We start from the raw sequence: 20,190 nt of genomic DNA, 5'->3' as shown, positions 1-20,190 counted from the left end.
CATAGAAATTCAGTTCGTTAGTTGGCTAGATAGCAGTAATAAGCGATGATGTGTTTTTCAATTTATTATATATAACCATTACATTTTTACTGCAACTAAATTGAGATCCCTGAATTATTTGATTTATACCCGAATTTTAAAACATATCGGCACAATTGAAATTTGGCAGACATGCGTATAAAATAATAAAAACACAAAATGCATTGTAGATTATTAATAAAAAAGCGGAAAGAAATCAATAGCTGCAAATACCCCATATTTACACATAAACTAACAGTAGCATGCACTGTTATTGAAATGATAATTATCAGCAACATGATACATATCATCCAGACTTCGGAATCCCTTCGAACTTGTCACTCGCTGCACAGAATTTCATCATACGCCAGTCGATGTGGAGAGCGTTCATACACTCAGGTGTAAGCTCGTTGTTTCCGCGCAAATCTAATCTTTTCAATCGTCTACCTCGTCCTACAAGCACATTTGGTGACACTGACTTGACGTCATTGTTTCTAAGATCCAATACTTCAATTTTTCCGGTAGGGCGGGCGTACCGTCCTGGAAAGTATTGGATACGATTGTTCTGGAGGTGCACTACCCTTAGGAATTTGTTTTCGTCGAAGAGATCTCCTGGTAGGTTCATAAGATTTATGTTTTTAAGCCAAAGAGTGTGGAGTCGTGGAAAATATGACAGAGTTCTTTTCAATATCTTAACGTCACCAAGAGCCATATTGTGACTTAAGTCTAACTGAGTAATGCTGGATGCGGGTACAAAAATAACGTCTTCTGCAAACTTAACTTTCACCTGAAGCTTGTCGCTCAATAAATGAGATGTTTTGCCAATACCGAGAAGAGAACAATCGATATGAGAATTGGAATCACATCGATATGGACTACATTTCGGCTTACAGATAGCTGCAAAAGATATTGAAGCTTTATTGCATTGAGTTGTCTATAATAAAATATAGGTTTTACTTGACGAGAGTGTCTGAATTCAATGGTAGATAAGGATAAATGTGAAAATATAACAGTTTTGCTTTTTACCTGTCTGGTCGTGAACAGTGTATGTTGTAACCATTCCAATATCTACGTGAGTATTAACATGGCAATGTAGAAGCCATTCGCCGACAGCATCCGGTCGCATTAAGAGTGTAGAATACCGCCCAGTATACAAATCAAACACATCGCCTTTGTTTTCTGCATTGGAACTATGAATCGTAGACATATGTCATGAAAAATTATTTATTTGATCAAATTTTATTTACATTATTTTAGCAGCGTAATACAAAATACGTATTTAGTAGCAGACTGCGTTTACGTTGCGTTAATTTTTAAATAAACTTACTGGTGTACAAATGCGTTAGCATGGAAATGAATCGAATGAATGTCTTCTTCTCCCTCTGCAAACAAATGCCATCTCACAAGTTCTCCTCTCTTCATATTCAATTCGGGAACATGATACATATATCCATTAATATCTTAAAGTACACACAAAGTGTTCGATTGATTTTGGCATAGGCTACTGGACTATGTAATACACTGATATGACTTCATCATATACCATGCCTTCATAAATGTGTAACAATTGAAGTAATAAAATAAAGTCGTTTACTTACGATTCATTTTGTTACTTTCCACAAAAGATTTATCTTTTTTATTAAATGTTCCTGGATCAGCCTTTGCAAATTCACGAATATTCTCATCAACATAATGACTCAAATTTTCATCAGTAATGTAAAATAATAAAGAAAATTCTTTATCTGCCATTCCTCCTTCCTTTTGATTCAAAGTTCCTAGAAGCATATTAAATCTTGTTTCTGAATCTCTAAGTAAATTAGAATGAAAGGATTTTGAACATAAAAGCTTCCGCACCTTTTCTACATATGACCATGGGTCCTCTAGCACCACTGTAGGCATCTCTTCTGAAGTCAACAAAAGAAAGATAGGCACTTGCGAAGCAATCAGGTTGATCCGGATTTGGAGCCAACTCCGGTCTTACCTGTATCGTAATATTTTTTTTAAACATTATAATACATAAAATAAACGTACATTTTATTCAAACCGAAATCAGAAAATGATAGTTAAAAACAGGCCTATGGTTGTGGTAACGAATTGTTATTAGCCGACTCATAAATCAACAAATTCATATTTCAGTAATGAAATAAAATAGCAAAATTACGTCATACCATGAAATCAATTTACGGAATCAAAAATCCACTCATGTATTATTTTTATGAGTAGCCTATACAATAGCCCCTCGGAAAACGCTAAAACAGGCAAAATCGTGGACTTGATACAAAATAATTGTTTACTATAAATTCTAACCTGCCACGTATACGTCACGGTTTCTCCTGGCTTAGCGGGTGGTACAGGACCTTGCATGACTCCAGCCACATGTATCCCGATGGCTTGTACATTGAACGTAATAGTTGCCATATTTTTAAAAACAACCTTTGAAAAATATTCAAGTTCGATCATAACGATAACCCTCGGATAAATTTGTTATTTGTTAGAAAGGGAAAAACGACAAATTGTATCATTTCACCTTTATTTCATCGCCGATTTCCATTTTCAAGATAGGTCCTTCGAATCCAAGATGCTTTGGTTTTGGTTTTCGAACTGTGAATGTGGCATCCGTATATTCGTAGAAAATAGACTTTTTATACTTTGATCCTTTGAAAATATATCAGTTTGAACTGATGAAATATTTCGTTTAATGTAAATTATATATAATTTACAATAGTGTATCTATAAAGAAGTTAAAAGCTGATACTCCAGCCTGCCTTGTGTTGTCGCTTGCGCTTTCAATATTCTTTCGCCCAAAGCCCTAGGGTTTTTCATAAACTTCATATTCTCATCTACATATTCATGTTAATTGCAGAACCACCACATTACTGTAATGAATTAAACTTAGACTAAAATTGAAATCAAAATCCAACCTATGTATTTTCCATTCTCCTGGTGAGCATATAAATAAGCGAGATGCTCTGGATCATCAACAGAATTTCCTTTATGATCGAATCTACGGGGAAGATAATCCCAAACTTCTTCAACAATGCCGAGATAAATTGTCCGTTTAGCAGAAGGCTGGAATTTTGGCTTCGGGTCACTGCAGTATTTTGACTTGAAGAAAATAAACAGATAAAATTAGCGCTAATTTCACTAATTTCAATTTTTTATTGGCTTACAAGTTAATCAGGTTATATTAACGTGGTAAGAAGAAGATTAAGAATTAGATTACAGAAAACTATTGGTTTCAAAAATCTTCGCTAAATTGTTATTTCTGAGACAACTATTAGAACAATTGTTAACGCCAAGCGATTCGGAAAGAGTCTCTCAGAAAAGAATTAATTATATATTTTTAATTACTCATTGGCTTAAGAAGGATCGTTGTTTTACCCAAAAGTATGACATTTTTAAACAAGAGAAAAGTGCTCAAATATATGGGCACGAACGCAAAGTATTAGGGGTATACAATCTGTCACAGCAGACCGCAATCTTCATGATTTTGGCAATCAAATCAATAACGCAAACGTGGAACCGCCACAAGATGCGCGAATTTTTATTTCGATGCCGTCATCGCACACACTAGATTCAGATTCAGATTTTTATTTTCGTCGTGCATGAAATATTGTACAAACAAAATTGATCAAAATATATAACAAAACATCAATTAAAATATACTGGAATACAATATTTGCGCAATTGACGAGGAACCGCGAGAGACTAATAAAGTCATCGTGTCAGCGACACCGTGTTTGCTAAGATAAGCAGAAGACGTCAATAACATGAAATAATTAATTTTTGAAAATAGAGTGAATACAATTTGGGAAATACAATCAAAACGAGAGAATCAGTAAAGCGAGCAGTCGAATAACATGAAATGAAATAAACAAAACGAGAGAATCAGTCAAGCGAATAGAATTGGATAAATCATTTGCGCGTATTAATGTCATGCTCAAATGAGCACAGGAACAACAAAGAAAAATGATGAATAACATGACGCGGCAGAGCTGTGACAACTCGAGGGGAATTCCCAACAACCACAAAAGGAAAATACAATAGTTGTTTACAAATCTTGGGTAAGTCACTAATATTCGGGTGAGAGCGAAAAGAATTTCGAAGATTTTGTTGAAATAAGTCACATTAGGAGCAATTTAAGCAGTGAGGCAAATTTAATAATGCGAATTAATCAGCAAATAAACTTGTTGGTACCGGTATAGCACTTATGTTCTAGTATATGCTAGGACTTACAACAAAGAAATAGCCATACGAAAATTGTATGCTTATACTACTCAACATTAAGCATAGACAAATAATTATAATGACAATGCCATTAGCATTGACTATATATTACAGCAATGAAGCAAAAGGAAACAAATGTTAACAATAAATTTTTTTTTTTACAGTATTCATCTTATCGACAGTCCAGCAGTCAGAGAAACAGTCCTAACAGCTCGAAAATTACTGACAAATGTAAGCATCAAGGTAAAGATTTTTTAAAGCTTTTTTGAAAAAATTATAGTTTTTCAAACGAATCGAATCAGTAAGCGTGTTCCATAGTTTTACACCCATGTATTTGATAGTGCTTTGCGAACGATTGGTAGCATAGCGAGGCACATAGTAAGAACTATTGGCAGCTGAACGAGTTGCATAGGTGTGGACGCTCATTTGTTTAACAAAATAGTCAGTAAAAGCCGATGGAAGTTTATTATTATGATGTTGGTGCATCAGTTTTAAAACCTCAATTTTATAAATATCAGCCATTTTGATTATTCGCATTTTATGGTACAGGGGGTCTAGTCTCGACCTTGGACCAGCATAAGTAATGGCACGGATAGCTCTATTTTGTATAATTACGATGCGATTTAACAAGGTTTTGTTAGCGGAACCCCAAGCTATAATACCATACTGCAAATAAGACTGAAACAAGGCGTGATATACCATGCGTAAAGTAGACATTGAAGTATAAGATCTAAGCCGATATAGCATTCCTACCGCCCTAGATAATTTAACAGCAGTGTTTGTTATTTGAATGTTCCACTGCATTTTGTTGTCAATGTGAATGCCGAGATATTTATATGAGCTAACATTTTCAAGAATAGTACTTTCAATCTTAATTTTTAAAGCTGTCTTTGGCTTGGATTTGTGGGGAGCTAATAGCATAGTTTTTGATTTGTCTACATTCAAAGTTAATTTATTGAGTTTCATCCAATTCGCAACTTTCCTAATTTCAGTGTTCACTCTGGACTGAAGAACACCGGGGGACTTGTCACTATCTAGAAGGTTGGTATCATCAGCGAACAATTTTGAGAATAATGTTGAGCTGTGAGCAAGGTCATTGATGTAGATTAAAAAAAGAGTCGGGCCCAAACAAGACCCCTGGGGGACCCCGTGGGTCACAGGCAAAGAAGGGGAACAATGTGAGCCTATTTGAACATATTGCGTTCTATTGGTTAAGTAATTAGCCAGGAGTTGGTTTGGTACTCCTCTAATTCCATAATGCCACAGCTTGTATATTAAAATTTGATGATTGACGGTATCAAAAGCTTTCTTGAGATCTAAAAATGTTGCACTGACATATTCCTTCTTCTCTAATTTTTCGTAGATATGAGATATTGTATCTAGAATCGCATGTGAAGTAGAATGATTGCTTTGAAAACCGAACTGTGATTTATTTATTACATTGTGCTTTGTAAAAAAGTTCATTAACCTTCTATTGATTAGGCGCTCGAATACTTTGTCAATAGCGGATAGTATCGAAATAGGTCTATAATTTGATATTTGTTTTGTATTGCCAGATTTAAAGATTGGAATCACTCTGGCGATTTTCAACGAGGATGGAAAAATTCCGAATCGAAGCGAGCTATTAAAGAAGTCTGTCAGACATGGCGCTATTATATCAGCAACATACTTGAGAAAACGACTGGGAATGCTGTCAGCTCCCACCGCCTTCCCCTCCTTTAGGGTTGCAAGTTCTATTGTTAATTCGTTCACCGTCGCTGGACTTAAGAATATGGATTGGTTAACTTGTTTACCAAGATACTTTTTAAAGCCATCCATGTCATTACAGAACTTATCTGCAAGGTTGGATCCAACAGTGGAAAAATACTTATTGAATTCTAGAGCAATCTGATGATTATCATTGATAATAGTGCCATTTTCCAGATGAATTACATCGATTTTTTGCTTTGCATTATTTTTAGTGTTTGCAATTTGATTAATAATTCGCCACGTAGATTTGGGATTCCCTTTGTTTTGGGCAATAAGATTTTGATAGTGTAATTGTTTTGAATTATCAATAGCATGTGTCAGTATGTTACGATACTTTTTAAAGTAAGAGCATTGTATACTGTTGCCTTTAAGAAAATGCGACTTGAACAACTTATTTTTCAGGTGAATACTTTTAAGCAAGCCTTTCGTTATCCAAGGTTTGAGTTTTACTATTTTTTTACGACGTGATAGTGGTCTCAAAGGGGCATGATGATTGATTAAACTTATAAAAGATTGTGTGAATTCTTCAAATTTTCTGTCAAAATTTTGGGAAGTCAAATAAAGTGCATGAAAACAATCATTTATCAAGCTTAGAGTGTCTGAATGAAAATCTTGGATGGAAAAAGCAGACATATCCCTTGTTATTATGAGATCATTTCTAACAGATGGTTTGGCCCCACTGAAACAGCACATGATAGGGAAATGATCTGTAATGTCAGATGTTATAACATAAGAATTTAAATTATAATGCGTCACATTGGAATAGATGTGATCAATGAGGGTGGATGATGTTTGTGTAACCCTGGTCGGTTTCGTAATAAGTGAGGTAGAGTTATGAGCAATAAGCATATTAGAATAGTTGGTGATTTGAGAACTACTCGATGTTGCAAGTAAATTGATATTAAAGTCACCAACTATTATAAAATGCTCCCTAGCTAATTTCGCAAGGCGGTTTTCTAAGATGCTTGTGAAAGCAGGTATATCATTTTTAGGGTGTTTGTAAATAATGCCAATGTTCAATTTAATGCCTATGTTAGCCAAGCTAATTTCAAGCCAGAGATCTTCACAGTTAGAATAATTTAGTTGATTTTCGGAGGATTCTGCGAACATAATATCATTTCTGATGAATGCACCTACACCGCCAGATTTAGAGGCAGAAGGGACATGGATAAATCTATACCCATCAATGCTTACATTTGCAGGATGGTTTTTATGCAATTTCGTTTCACTTATGGCTATAATATGTGGAGAAATAGAGAAATTGGACAGCAGTAATGTTAGTTGTTCAATATTTTTTTGAATGGAGCGAATATTAACATGGATAATAGTTAAGTTAGAATCGACCGGAATATCATTCAAATTGGATACTTCAATGTTTTTACACAGGCAATTACTGAATTCTTTACAATGTTTCAAACTGGTAATACCCTTAGCTTTTACATTATCACACAAATCAAACATTGACACTTTTGGGGATGAAAATAAGCCATAAAAGTTGGAAAACTAACTTACAGAAATGCAAATATGTAAATAATGACCTACTTTATTAAGAGCAGATCATCTTCATTAAGGATTGGGATGGTGGATGTGTCAGCATTCTTTTTTATCAGGACTTTGCCATTATTTGTCCATAGAAATTTGTAGCCACAGGAATGTTTCCTTTCTCTAGCTTTGAAGAACAAATCTTTGTTGGTATCTGAAAGATTTTCAACAACAAAGACTTTTGTGGCTCTGGGAAGTTTTGGAAAAACAGTCGAAAAGTCCAGAGATTTCAGTCTGCGACGATTTGTTAGTATCCGATTTCTGGTTTTTCTGTTCACAAATTTAGCTATTATTGGAGATGGTTTTTTAATGTTGTTTTTAGATAGTCGGTGGCAATTTGAGACGTCTAGGGATTGTAAGGGGACATCAATTTTGCTACATAACGTTGATATTAACTGTTCACAGTTTTCTCCAGCAGCAAAGGGAATATTATGAAATTCTAAATTATCCAGTCTGGAACGGCGTTCTTGGTCTTGCTGCCGTTCTGTTAATATATCGACTTCTTCTTCTAGTTCTTCTACAAGGTGTTCCAATACTTTTACTCTTTTTTGAGTCTTCGTAGCTAGTTTTGTGAGCTCGCTTTGGTTGAAATTAAGCTCTTCAAATTTTTTCGACACAAAATCTTGGCTTTTTTTGATTTCGTGAATTTCTCTTTTGATTTCACTGAAAGATGTTACTTCATTTTTAATCTCGTTCAACGACTCTTTTAGAGATGACAATGATTCATCAACGCTGGTATTGTTGGTTATGGCATGGGATGTGTCGAAAGTAAATTTCTCAAGATGTTGCTCGATGATGGCAGGAATTTCGAGACGAAGGGTTTTGAGAACAGTACTTTCAAGGATAGTCACTAGGTTACTAACATCATCAACCTCAATTGTGTTGGTCATCGTGGCAGTATTACGCATTGGTCGATTGGTGGGACTTTTGCGCTTGGGAGGGACAGGCTTATTTGGAGTGTCCATCTTTCTGGCTTCCCTTTGCACCACACTGCACAATCGAAGAAATGAGGCTGAAGTTGTCAAGCAGAGATTATATCCATATGCACATTATGCAGCAGTTGTAGTAGTAATATTAGGCTATGTTTATGTTTATTCAGCTATCATCTGCAATCTTAAACAGAGAATAACTAAAAAAATCCCATAGAGCCAACAGAGTTTTTCAAAACAAGTAAAAGTAACAACACTCTACAATCTTTTATCAATGAAAAATCAAAGCAATTCGTCTACTAGATAACGAGAAAAGCTCTCTTTCTAAACAACAAAAATGAAAAAGAATTCTAACAACAATTAGGAATGTATGTAGGATGTAGGTTACCTCATAAAAACCGAGCATTCCTTTTCCGTGGTTTGATACGTGACATCCATACAACGTTACACCAGGTTCATAGGGGTATACACTTACCGTTGTGATTACGTGAGGGAATACTCCAGCCATGCCCGTGTATTCATTTCTTAAACACAAGAATGGATTTGAATATATAAAAAAAATAGTCCATCCAAAAGCTACGATACCAAAACAAGGGAAACTTGTTCCATAACCAATCAAAATACATATATCTAAATACTAAGTATGCGTCACCGGATATCATCAAACTTCAAACGGAGACCCCATTGTGTTATATTTCATTTCTATTTATCGTTTTAGAGACGATTTCTATACGAACAAAAACTCATTCCAAAATTCCAAAAAGTTTTTTTTATTTGAGATACGAATTAAGATAAAATCACCTAGTTTTCATTGCAGCTCCGTCCAATATGAAGGCATGGTTATTCAGATCAGAACCAATAGAAAATAAACGAATATCGGTATACTGTTCAGTGCACAACTGCACTCCAAGAATATTCCCAAACGTCAAACCATTAATCGCTGATAAAACAAAACATGGAATTCTGAAGATCTTCCAATTTCACAATAATTTATCATTTTTTCTTTAATTTCCGTTGAAAAGATACAGCATCATTTTTCAATTTCCATTGAAGACTATTTCACTAAAGTAATGAAATGACGTTGTGCCACATGCGCTTCCCACAACGGAGCACTATGCCGACGTTGACTATGGCTATGACTTTAATATAAATTACTTTGTTAAGTTACCAAGATCATTCTTACAACACCGACGGTGTCTAGTATCAAATCAGCAATTGACTTGTAATCTATTTTTAATACTCACATCTCATTCTATTTGATTCCTTGAAATCTTCATCATCTTTATCAACCGATGAAGGATCTCCAGCGAAAGCATCAATATTTTGTTGTAGATACGGGCTCTCGTTTTCGTCAAACGTTGCCAACAACATGTAATATACTGTTTTCTTCATTTCGTCTGCTAACATACCTGTGATAGCATTTCACGGATATTGATCCCAAACTGTTTTTGGTATGATAAACTACACCAGTCACGGTATCATTCACATTTAAAGAAAGAACAGGTTTTAATAATAAACTAGAAAAAACGCACGAAACAATAGAATGATTGGTAATGTGATAAAATTCCTATGAAACGGATATGCCTTTCAGTTACCACTTCAAAATGAATAGCATGTACATGTATTTAAATGGGCAGTTTTGAAAAAACTTGCCAATAATGAATGCGGGAAGTATTACATGATAAACATCATACAATTATGGTAATACTAAAGTGTAATTGTTTTGTTTAAATAAATGACAGTTGTGAATAGATGCGATTTCAACAGCGTTTTCCAAAGTTTATATCGATGCTAAAAATCATATATCAAATTATCTACGATTTTCCTTAGAATAAGAATTTTTATATAATTGAAAATCAAGACTATTAAAAGAAGAAAATCACTCCACAATATAAAATAATAAATCTGAAATATTCTATTTGCGATAAGTTGCGATGAGTATATCAACAATTGTGATATCAATTTTCTTTACCTCTTTTGCAAATCACGATGGGGCCGACCAATCCGGTATGTTGGTCAACATCGATAGTGGCCATTGACGCATACGCATGTGTAACACAGTTGTCATCTTTTTCGAGTGGCGATACTCTGTCTGGTACAGGCCTGGGGGAATCAGTAAAATGTATCAGACCTACAGCAACTTCAAGTTACTAAATTTGTTCTCTATAGAACAGTTACTTTAATGGTTTTCCATTTTAAAAACAACAATTCCGTATACAACAAAAAAATTATTTATAAATAATTATACTTACCATATGTATGTGTGAGTCTTTCCTGGTTCAACTTTTACTGTGCTATTGAAGAAAACCCCGTGTGGTTCAATCTCATAGACCTGTGTACAAAACGATTGAAAATATTGATTACCAAGTTACCATGTAAATCGTTTAGCTAAATTCAGATCAGATAAACTCAATTCAAAATTCATATAATTAATAAAACAACATAATATGTGTTGGCATTCTCACCCGATTAGCCTTGTTTTTAAATACAACATGTATTGTTTCCCCAACTTCGGCATAAATAACAGGACCAAGGATTCCCATTACAGGATCACGTTCCATTTCTACTTGAAATGTATCATCAGTGTATTCTTTATAAACCGCCTTGATATAGATTCCTCCTATTCTATCTGGGCCTTTCCTAAAATATTCATGACTGTACCTGAAAGAATTTAAATCGGTTTTGCTGCGGTTTTAGATCATAACTACGTATGGGTCAGTTCAGAATTTTTGAACTCAAAGTCCCGATCCCTCAACAAAAAGTAATTTGTTAGATAACCCAGGATTAACACGATAATGCGGTATTTTTATGATTATACTACAAGTTGGTATCTTACTGTCCATCTTCTGCAATTGGTTTTTGTCTGAACATATTCATTCCAGTTGGTGCATAATTCCATTCCACTTCTTCTGCTGCGACATAATATGTCCGAATGGTGTCGCCAACACTTCCTAAGCCTTTTCCAAATTCTGCTCCAAATGAAGGTCCACACTTATCGTGCACTTTATATCCCATCACCATTCCTAAAATAATTGTAAACCCTTTTGAATCGGACACCAAAGAATATAAAATGAAAAGAATTGCTCTGTATTGACACTTTTTCGACATATACCTGGCATGTCCGCTAAAATAAACTACAAATATCTTGAACTGATGTGTATTCCGAATGTCCATAAAATTTAAATATATACTCGAGATGTCGCAAATATGCAGAAACGTAATTCTTCTCACGAATATAACAATTACAGAAGCCTTGGTGGAAACAAGAGAGCTATGCTCAAATATATAGACACGTAGCGCCACATAGTGGCCAATTTTAATGGCGTCATAGCAAAAAAAAAGTAATAGCCTCCGAGTGAAAAATATAATCTTTATTCATTAAAAATTTCAAAGCAATTGGCCCAGTAATCAGAGAGAAAAGCGACTTTTTCATAACGTGTCAAAGAACAAGAATAAGAACAACAACATAATATTGAAACGATCGTTATGTCCACTGACGTGTCCAATAAAACTTACCGCCGGAAGCATGGTGTGACACGTGACATCCAAAAAGCCATTTGCCAGGATTATCGGGTCTCATAATTGCTGTCGTAAATGTTGCCGGGAACAAAGTCGCAGTATCTTCGCGATGTCCATTGATTATCACCTGATGAAAAAAATTTCCAACATTTGAAACGACGCCGCTGAAATTTCATTCTCTCTATTGAAATAGACTGTCTGCGGCAATCAAAAATTATCGAAATGTGGCAGAATTAGCATAACGAAAACAATCATCTTGTTATATCGTTGTTCCTATACAAGACCAAATCAAACTATCCGAATTTCGTGGAGATTATAAAGTATCATCTATTTTAATTTATATTCAAATCGCGGTTAAACCCATAACATTTAGCGATATCATATTTCTTGCACTTACACAATCGAGTCAGTGCTTTTGACCATACTCAGAGGAACTCAATAAACTTTAATCACTCAAAAAGCCATGACATTATTTGTTTAAGTTTGTATGTCAAAGAGCTCTATCTGAATAAACATTATTGGCACCAAAGGTAGAAATCTTGAGCTTGCTAAGACTTCGTAATCATATAATATTATCATACATGTATTCAATTGATATTATGTTACGTATTACAATGTGACTCTACAGGTGGGATTCAGCAACAGTTGCGCAACGTATAATTAGAGTTATAAGCAGTACATTATATTACCGAATTCCCAGTGAATTGCATTGTATGTAGATCTGATCCCATTCCAATAATATGCCAGTGCACCAAATCACCCTTGCACATTTCAGTCGAAAGTGTTAGAAAAGTATGTCCATTCACAGAATAGAACAAATTGCTTTCAATAAAATCTGGATCTTTTTTATCCACACTATCTGGTTGCAAAGTGTAATTCTGAAAATTCGAATAAAAAGATTGGTTAGAAATATCACGATAAAAGTTTGGGCAATGTTTTCATGTGATAGGTTCCGTGAAAAAAGGTTTAGGTATCACCTTCTCAGAACAGGCTTCAGAAAATACAATTAAATATTATCCTTAGTAAAGGTCCTTGAACGCGAAGCTAAAACAGTTATTAACTAAATTGATTTGATTGTTTGCACAAAAATAAAAATTGAATGGAAACACAACTTCGTCGTAATACTTCGTCTATTTGATCATAAGCATATAAATTTTTGAAGTTATGTATGAACTTCATAAAACATGTGTATGATGCAGTCCTCCTGTTTTATTGCATTAACATGTAAAGCTCGAATGAAACTTATAATTTGAACATATTAATACTGAATTATCTTCTTGCCTTAATATTTTCGTCAATGTACCAACTTTCATTTTCGTCAATAATAAAAACAATGGCAGCAAATTCACGATCTACATCAGTACGATGTCCCGCGGATGTCAATGTTCCTGAATTTGAAAACAAATATACAGACTTAAAAATATTTATTAAAGTCAAGTACTTTTTTTCTGTAAATTTCTAATTTTCACGGACCATTTACTGTTGAATTTATTATCATTATCATCACTGCATAATGATCGTAACAAAGTCATTTGGCACTAAAGAAAAACGGTCAGTTTCACTTGTAGATCGTCCTAGCCATTGCAGGCGATCAAAAAATACCAACAACAAGAAGAACAACAACGACAATATAATAATAATATAACGATCTATATTTACATTTCGTGTTCAATAACTCAAGTTTGAATATATCGTGTATGATATTCGTTTTATGCTACTATTTTTAATAGGCGTAAAAAGTATCCAAAATAGCCCAATATCTCACGAGGACGATAAATCATCATATTTTATAGTATCAATAGGTGTTCCCACTTTCCAAGACAACTATTTTTAACTTTTTTTTTATTATATTGCTCGACATTGTAAGGATAAAATAGGACATAGTAGACATGTAAAATATGTAACACAATTGATTATGAGATGTTTTGAAAATCATAATGTCTAGAAATATTGATTTTTAGCTGAGATAATGTGTGTTGAAATGTCACGATTATTTAAAGAGTAAACTTGACCGTCGCACAGTCGTACCCGAGGGCGTAAGATAAAATTAGTTATAATTTGACATGAACATGAACTTGAGTAAGTGCTAAACGAGATTTAAATGTCGATTAAAATGTAACCTGAACTCTATGTGACCATTTGAATGTTGTACGAACGAGGGCAATTTTCAAGAAACTCTAGCAATTTGGGGTAAAAAATATTTGTCTATATCAACTGTATATTTTAGCGTAGATTTGTCTTTGAGATACAATACCACGCCACAAGAATAAATTACTAACATTAACATTTAAATTTGTAATCTTTGATATAAGTATCATGTAATGTACTATATTCATAATATAACAAAACAAATTGTTCAATAACCATATTCGCATCAATTGTGTTAAAAATATATCATACTTTTCTGATTCAATATATATCTTAAAGGCTAAAGTGTAATTTCATATAAACAAATTGATAGAAACCGTCGCGTAAACACTGTCAATCAAGATACAATTTAATTTACAGCCTCGCCCGCCCCACGCAATATGAGAATTTAAAAATTAAGAAAAAATTATGTAGGGGCGATGGCCAATCCAAGCCAAGAAGTATTTGATGGCAAAAAAAGGAGTTTCGGTTTTGTCCTAACCAAATTAATCACAGACACATTCAGATTTCAAGTTCAGATTTGAAAAAGTCAAAATTTAAAAAATCATATGGATTAGTTTGACAATAGTTTTAAACAAAAGTAATTTGTGGTTTTTGTGATCAATTTTGTGAGGTATTTGCCATCTGGGTATTTAGTTTATGGAACTCAAAAATAAGAACCAGACAATTTTCAATATCGGAAGTTAAGTTTCAACGCTTATCGAAAAAGTATTGGCCTACATATAATAATATGTAATGACACCAGAAAATAATTTGCCATAATGGTGGGCTTGTTAAAGGTTTCAATTTTCAAAAATGGTATTGTAAAATATCATAGTAACCCATTATATCATAACAGTAACATGACGGATTTGATAAAATTAGGCATACTTTTGATTTTACACGCGACATGGGTTATACCTTTCTTGCATGTGAGTAGAGTTCCGATTAAGCCAGTATTCTGATCTCTTGAGGCGTGAACATGAGAATGATAAGCCCAAGTGAGGCAGCTTGGATCATCCGGTCCGGGAGCATATCTATAAAATTTAAGTGAATATAGATCGCAATTTTAAATATTTTTAGCCATAAATGGGCACGCCCATTCCTCTCCAAACACAGCTATGTACAACAAGCACAAGATATATGACGATGTGTAAGAAGCTGCTTTTATTTGGACGAACCGGAATCTTCAAACGTATTTTACGACACTTTGGGTGAGATGGGGAACATGGGATTTGAAGTCAAGATGTAGAAACTTCGATTCCAACATAGCCAAGCATAACGATTCAACCCATGCCATCGTCCCTAACTACCACAAATGCACCCTCACAAAATAACGTCCTATCAACTTCTTCTTGCCTTCTATATTATAGTGTAAAAGTGATTTTAATATTAATTTATAGCAATAAATTCAGCTTTACATACTCGTCTCTAACTTCCCAGATGTATTTATGTTTTCCTCCGGGTGGAATCGTGTCATCGACTTTATCTGAGGATGTTGTGTTGTCCGAGTACAACGCTCCCTCACTGGATTTCTTGTAAAAAACGCCATGTGGATGAATGCTATATGGTCGGGAGGCTCGGTTAAAAGCGTGAACAACTATTGTGTCTTTTACCTGGATATAAATACTAATTTCAGCTATATTGTTGTGTGGGCACAACTTACTAGTGAAATAAAACTTAAAATAAAGATGCCGATTCATTTTTCGCAAAAGAAAAATTGTTTTAATCAAAGACGTTCTTTGTACATTGAAAAGGTATTTTATAACCAATCACTTGTAAATCAAAGTCATACCTCAGCTCTAATAAAAGGACCATATAATCCCAATGACTTCGGTCTCGGACTTCGAGTTCTGAATGTTGAATCGGTGTATTGGCGAAAAACTGCTTTTTTGAAGTCTCCTCCAATCCTCGTTGGCCCGGGTCGCTTGAAGAATGGACTGAAGAATTCGAAGTAAATTTCATGAACGGAAAAATTTGTAAACAAATTACTGCGATTGAAACTCATTCAAATGTAGCAAAAATAAATATTTTCTCCTTAATATACTAAATAAACACCAATTTTCTAAGTACGTAGGTCTTGTCCAGCATTAATTACTTCAATAACGCAATTTCTGATCGATTACTCGGGATTTTGACGCTCAAGCATATTACGGTTCGGTGCTAGATGTGTATTATCAGGAGATTCTATTTTATTGATAATTGCAACGGCCTATCAAGCCTAATCGTTACCTGGATTCGGGACCGTTGTAACTCCAGACTATTTCTTCCATTGCAATATAATATTCACGCCTCAATGCTAAAGCTTCCCCAGCGCAGTAAATCAAAAACAACGCGACAATACTTTGCATTTTGTCGTGTTGTTGAATAACCGACTGTATTACAGAAAGACTGCATGAGATAATATATAATATTCCTGTTCAATCTGGCAACTGAGAAGTCACATCAACGACAATTACAAGTGACAATTTAAATTAGCTTACCCGAGGCGGCTACCGGCGCATAAGTGTTTAGGTCGGTGTGTCTTTCTTTTAAATGAAAAGTTGATAACTTACAGCTATGATTGTTACAGCATAATGCATGATAGTCTTTGTTGCATGTCAATCATCTATGAATTTCACCTCACCTATAGTAAGTTTTCTTTTAATGCTAAATGCACTATACCTATTACAGCCCCGTCAGTAAGATAAATGGCGTTTATGTCAAGCTGTTGTTTTAAGCACACACGTGATTCTTCCACTGATTTCAATGACCAATTAATTTAAAATTCTTCGAAACTAGGATACAATCTAAGTAGCGATCCCCAAAAAGCAAGCCGAACATAAGCCTTTTCCATTTCTATTTATCATTCACTAAATACTGCAAGACCAAATCAGCCAATAATTTAGCGGTCCGACGCTGATCACCATGTTTTTTTAATTCATATGCATAACTAGCTGTCAATGCAATTAACCCTAACTTCTATTTAACTCCTGAGATCTCAGACGGTGATTGTTAAGCTTTTTTTTAGCAACATTTTCGATTTGGCGATAACCTGTGGTAAATTTTAGTGTAAGTGATATTAATTTTATCTTAATCCTCATTAATATAATCGATCGCGCGAAAGGGACAAAATATGCGCTGTTTTTTTGAAAATTTAAATATCAAAAAATGTGTTACACATCGTTAAAATCGATAAGAAATTATATATGGTTTATAAAACGCAAATTTACCGCCAATATTTACAACACGGTGACCTTAAGAATTGTCTGTCTTACTTTACTAAATATTCGGTACTCCTGAAGTATGCGCACCAAGATGTCGCACAACCTGAACCCCAACCTGGTACACAACCTAAGTTGAGGTTGTGCGCCATCTTGGTACGCATACGTCAGAAGGTCCAAATATTCTTCTGCGTGATCGTAGTAAACGAATATCGCAGTGGTTGTATAATCCATCTTTTATATATATATGATAGTTTTTTTGTTGTTTGTTATTATCTAACATTGTGATAAACGAGAAAAATGTCACTTTACAACTTCTTTTTCAAAATCTTGCAGCATGTTTGGCAGAATTTAACGTGCTTTTGTATGTTTTATCATCCAAACACCCTCGAGCAATCGTGGTTACTAACGAACCGCAACGAGAGATCAACTTGGCACCGACAATACATGAAAAGGGATCGGCGAGATTTTCGTTGGATAAAAGGCTATATATAATTGAAGGGGAAAATAACCTCAACGACAACAAAAATATGTGGCGAGGAGCAAGAATTGCCTATTACGTAAAGATTTTTATCAAAATAACTACACGCAAGAAATTTAATGTGATAAATTTAGGTGATTGTCGCGTTTACGGAGGTTTGTGAAATTTAATTGGCAACTGTATAAAACGTGTTAGCGTGTAAAATTTGTAGCGGTGTAAGTGACAAGGACACAATAATATTTGAAAATAGTAGAAGTATTTAAATGAATAAATCATACCATAATACTAAAATTAACTTGAAGAAGTATTGTTGCCAGGTACGATTGTGAGTTTTGGATTACTCCATGAGTTTACTCTCTTCCAAGGTCATCTTTTAAATGACTATGGTGCTTGCCAGCTATGGTTGACGAACTATTAACCATTAATAGGTTGGCCAATACGAACTAATATATTTTAACAATATATACCCGCTATACCTAACTAAATAAACGATATAGCTCGAAAAGAATATGGAAATCGGTATCATTGTTTCATATGTGTTTCTAACTTTCTACCTTTGGTAAAAACCAGTGTTGAACTCAGAGTTCAATTCAAAAGAAGCCTGTTTTCATGGGTATAGCCTACCCATATGCGCCGAAACGTAGATCGTCGAGTTGGCCGGCTGACTTGCAGTCGTTACGATCGATAATAATGGCAGTTACAGTCGTGGATGCCGATTTTATTGGCAGCATCCAACATTTTGGCAGTGAGACTGTAAAAGGATACTGTGATATGCATGTCAAAACTGTATTACATCTATTTTATTACTGTGAATTTGTGCAACAATTTAGTTAAATAGTTAATGCATGGCTAACTGCGGAATATGATTTAATTTCATTTAAACCTCAATTTAACACAAAGGAATATTCTAATAGGGGTTGGACAAAATCAATGTATTAACTGTGTTTTATTATGTGGAAGATTTTTCATTTACAAATCTAAACTTCGTAAAAAATATCTTAATTTTATACTTCGTGAAAAGTGTCATTAATTGTGAAAAAGCCATTGCTGCAAAAAGAGTAAACTGACATGTAAAAAAAGTAGAAAAATTATTTCCAACTCATTTTTAGGTGAAATTGTATTTAATGTATATATGACAAGAGCCGTTTTTATTAATAATATAGAGGGGTGGGGGCATTTTGTCTATTGCGGAATCAATGCAAACCCTCCTGTGAATTTTTGTCAAAAATATCAAACAGTCTTTGGTGAAGATGTTACACGGAGACAACAGTGGTGACAGCGTTGATGTAAACCGAGATTACAGCTCTGTTATTGATATCAATTTACATAAACTGACATAAATTTCAAAGGGTTTCTATGAAGACGAAATCGATTTTATCTGCAACTAATGGACTAGTGTTACCAGTCAACCTTAAATCATCGTTATCAAAAGATAGAAGTAGTCACTTTTATTTTCTCTTTCAAATTTGCTGCAAACTACGATATTTCATCCAAAATTACTAAGTTTCACTTAGGGCACCGTTTTTATTCAATTAAGCGCGACTGCCTCTGCCACTTGTGTGCCCTTCGTCTGGTTTTGGGAACTCGCTACTTCTCCTTGTTGGATTAAGTCTGATTTGTCTTGGACAAATATTTGAAAATCTTGCTCATCAGAAAAAAAAAATTCTCAATCGATAGTCGGTCAACGCGGAAAATGTTAGAAACTTATTTTATTTCTAGACTCAGTTACATACGCGTCTCTAACTTCCCAGACATAAGTATGTTTTCCTCCGGGTGGAATTGTGTCATCGACTTTATCTGAAGATGTTGTGCTGTCCGAGTACAACGCTCCCTCACTGGATTTCTCGTAAAAAACGCCATGTGGATGAATGCTATATGGTCGGGAGGCCCGGTTGAAAGCATAAACAACGATCGTGTCGTTCACCTTGATATAAATACTAATTTCAAACTTAAATTCTGAAGAATCGTTAAATTTTGTATTCGCTTCAACAACAAAACACGTCATACCTCAGCTCTAATAATAGGACCAAATAATCCCAATGACTGCGGCCTCGGACTTCGTGTGCTGAAGGTTGAATCAGTGTATTGACGAAAAACTGCTTTTTTATATTCTCCTCCTATCCTGGCCGGTCCACGATCCCTAGAAACTGAGCTACGAAAAAATTTTGAATTCATATCAAAGTATTGTGAAAGATTGTTGAAGGTTGTTTCCTAAGTTATTCGTAGATTTTATGAACACAATACAGTTTATTATTTTTTCCACAATTTATAAAAATAATTTTGGCAGATCGAAAGAAAAAACATTGCTGCATTTCTCAAATATGTGATGATTTCGGGTAAAATATCTCTTTTATGTACAAAATAGAGCAGTTAGAATTCTCTCTAGAGCACCCAT

General features: G+C 34.4%; 2 protein-coding genes across 4 annotated transcripts; one reads left to right on the top strand and one right to left on the bottom strand.

The window, feature by feature from the left end:
* Positions 1-46: 46 nt before the first annotated feature.
* On the bottom strand, positions 47-17,500 carry LOC120326950 (ferroxidase HEPHL1-like). Of its 3 annotated transcripts, none has more exons than XM_039393307.2 (23): positions 16,595-17,500; positions 16,344-16,502; positions 15,907-16,051; positions 15,537-15,727; positions 15,033-15,148; positions 13,266-13,372; positions 12,674-12,862; positions 11,982-12,111; positions 11,302-11,488; positions 10,931-11,126; positions 10,718-10,797; positions 10,438-10,568; positions 9,710-9,874; positions 9,267-9,405; positions 8,854-8,989; positions 2,940-3,123; positions 2,546-2,673; positions 2,326-2,451; positions 1,873-1,999; positions 1,617-1,793; positions 1,346-1,478; positions 1,045-1,208; positions 47-915 (listed from the first exon to the last, which is right to left on the bottom strand). In XM_039393307.2, exons 2-23 carry the CDS (start codon positions 16,460-16,462, stop codon positions 326-328), a joined length of 3,660 nt encoding a protein of 1,219 aa, XP_039249241.2. In that variant the 5' UTR covers positions 16,463-16,502; positions 16,595-17,500; the 3' UTR covers positions 47-325. The 3 variants fall into 3 exon arrangements, with proteins under 3 accessions (XP_039249241.2, XP_077967819.1, XP_039249240.2); XM_078111693.1 differs by having other exon boundaries at positions 16,344-16,486; XM_039393306.2 differs by having other exon boundaries at positions 16,344-17,499.
* Positions 3,408-6,574, top strand: LOC144421933 (uncharacterized). The gene is made up of 5 exons (XM_078111538.1): positions 3,408-3,431; positions 4,066-4,082; positions 4,410-4,488; positions 5,238-5,286; positions 5,802-6,574. The coding sequence occupies exons 1-5, from the start codon at positions 3,408-3,410 to the stop codon at positions 6,134-6,136; spliced, it is 504 nt and encodes a 167-aa protein (XP_077967664.1). The 3' UTR covers positions 6,137-6,574.
* Positions 17,501-20,190: the final 2,690 nt, after the last annotated feature.

Source organism: Styela clava, chromosome 4 (assembly GCF_964204865.1).
Source record: "Styela clava chromosome 4, kaStyClav1.hap1.2, whole genome shotgun sequence".
Classification (NCBI taxonomy): Eukaryota; Metazoa; Chordata; class Ascidiacea; order Stolidobranchia; family Styelidae; genus Styela; species Styela clava.
This window is presented reverse-complemented; position numbering and strand designations above follow the sequence as displayed.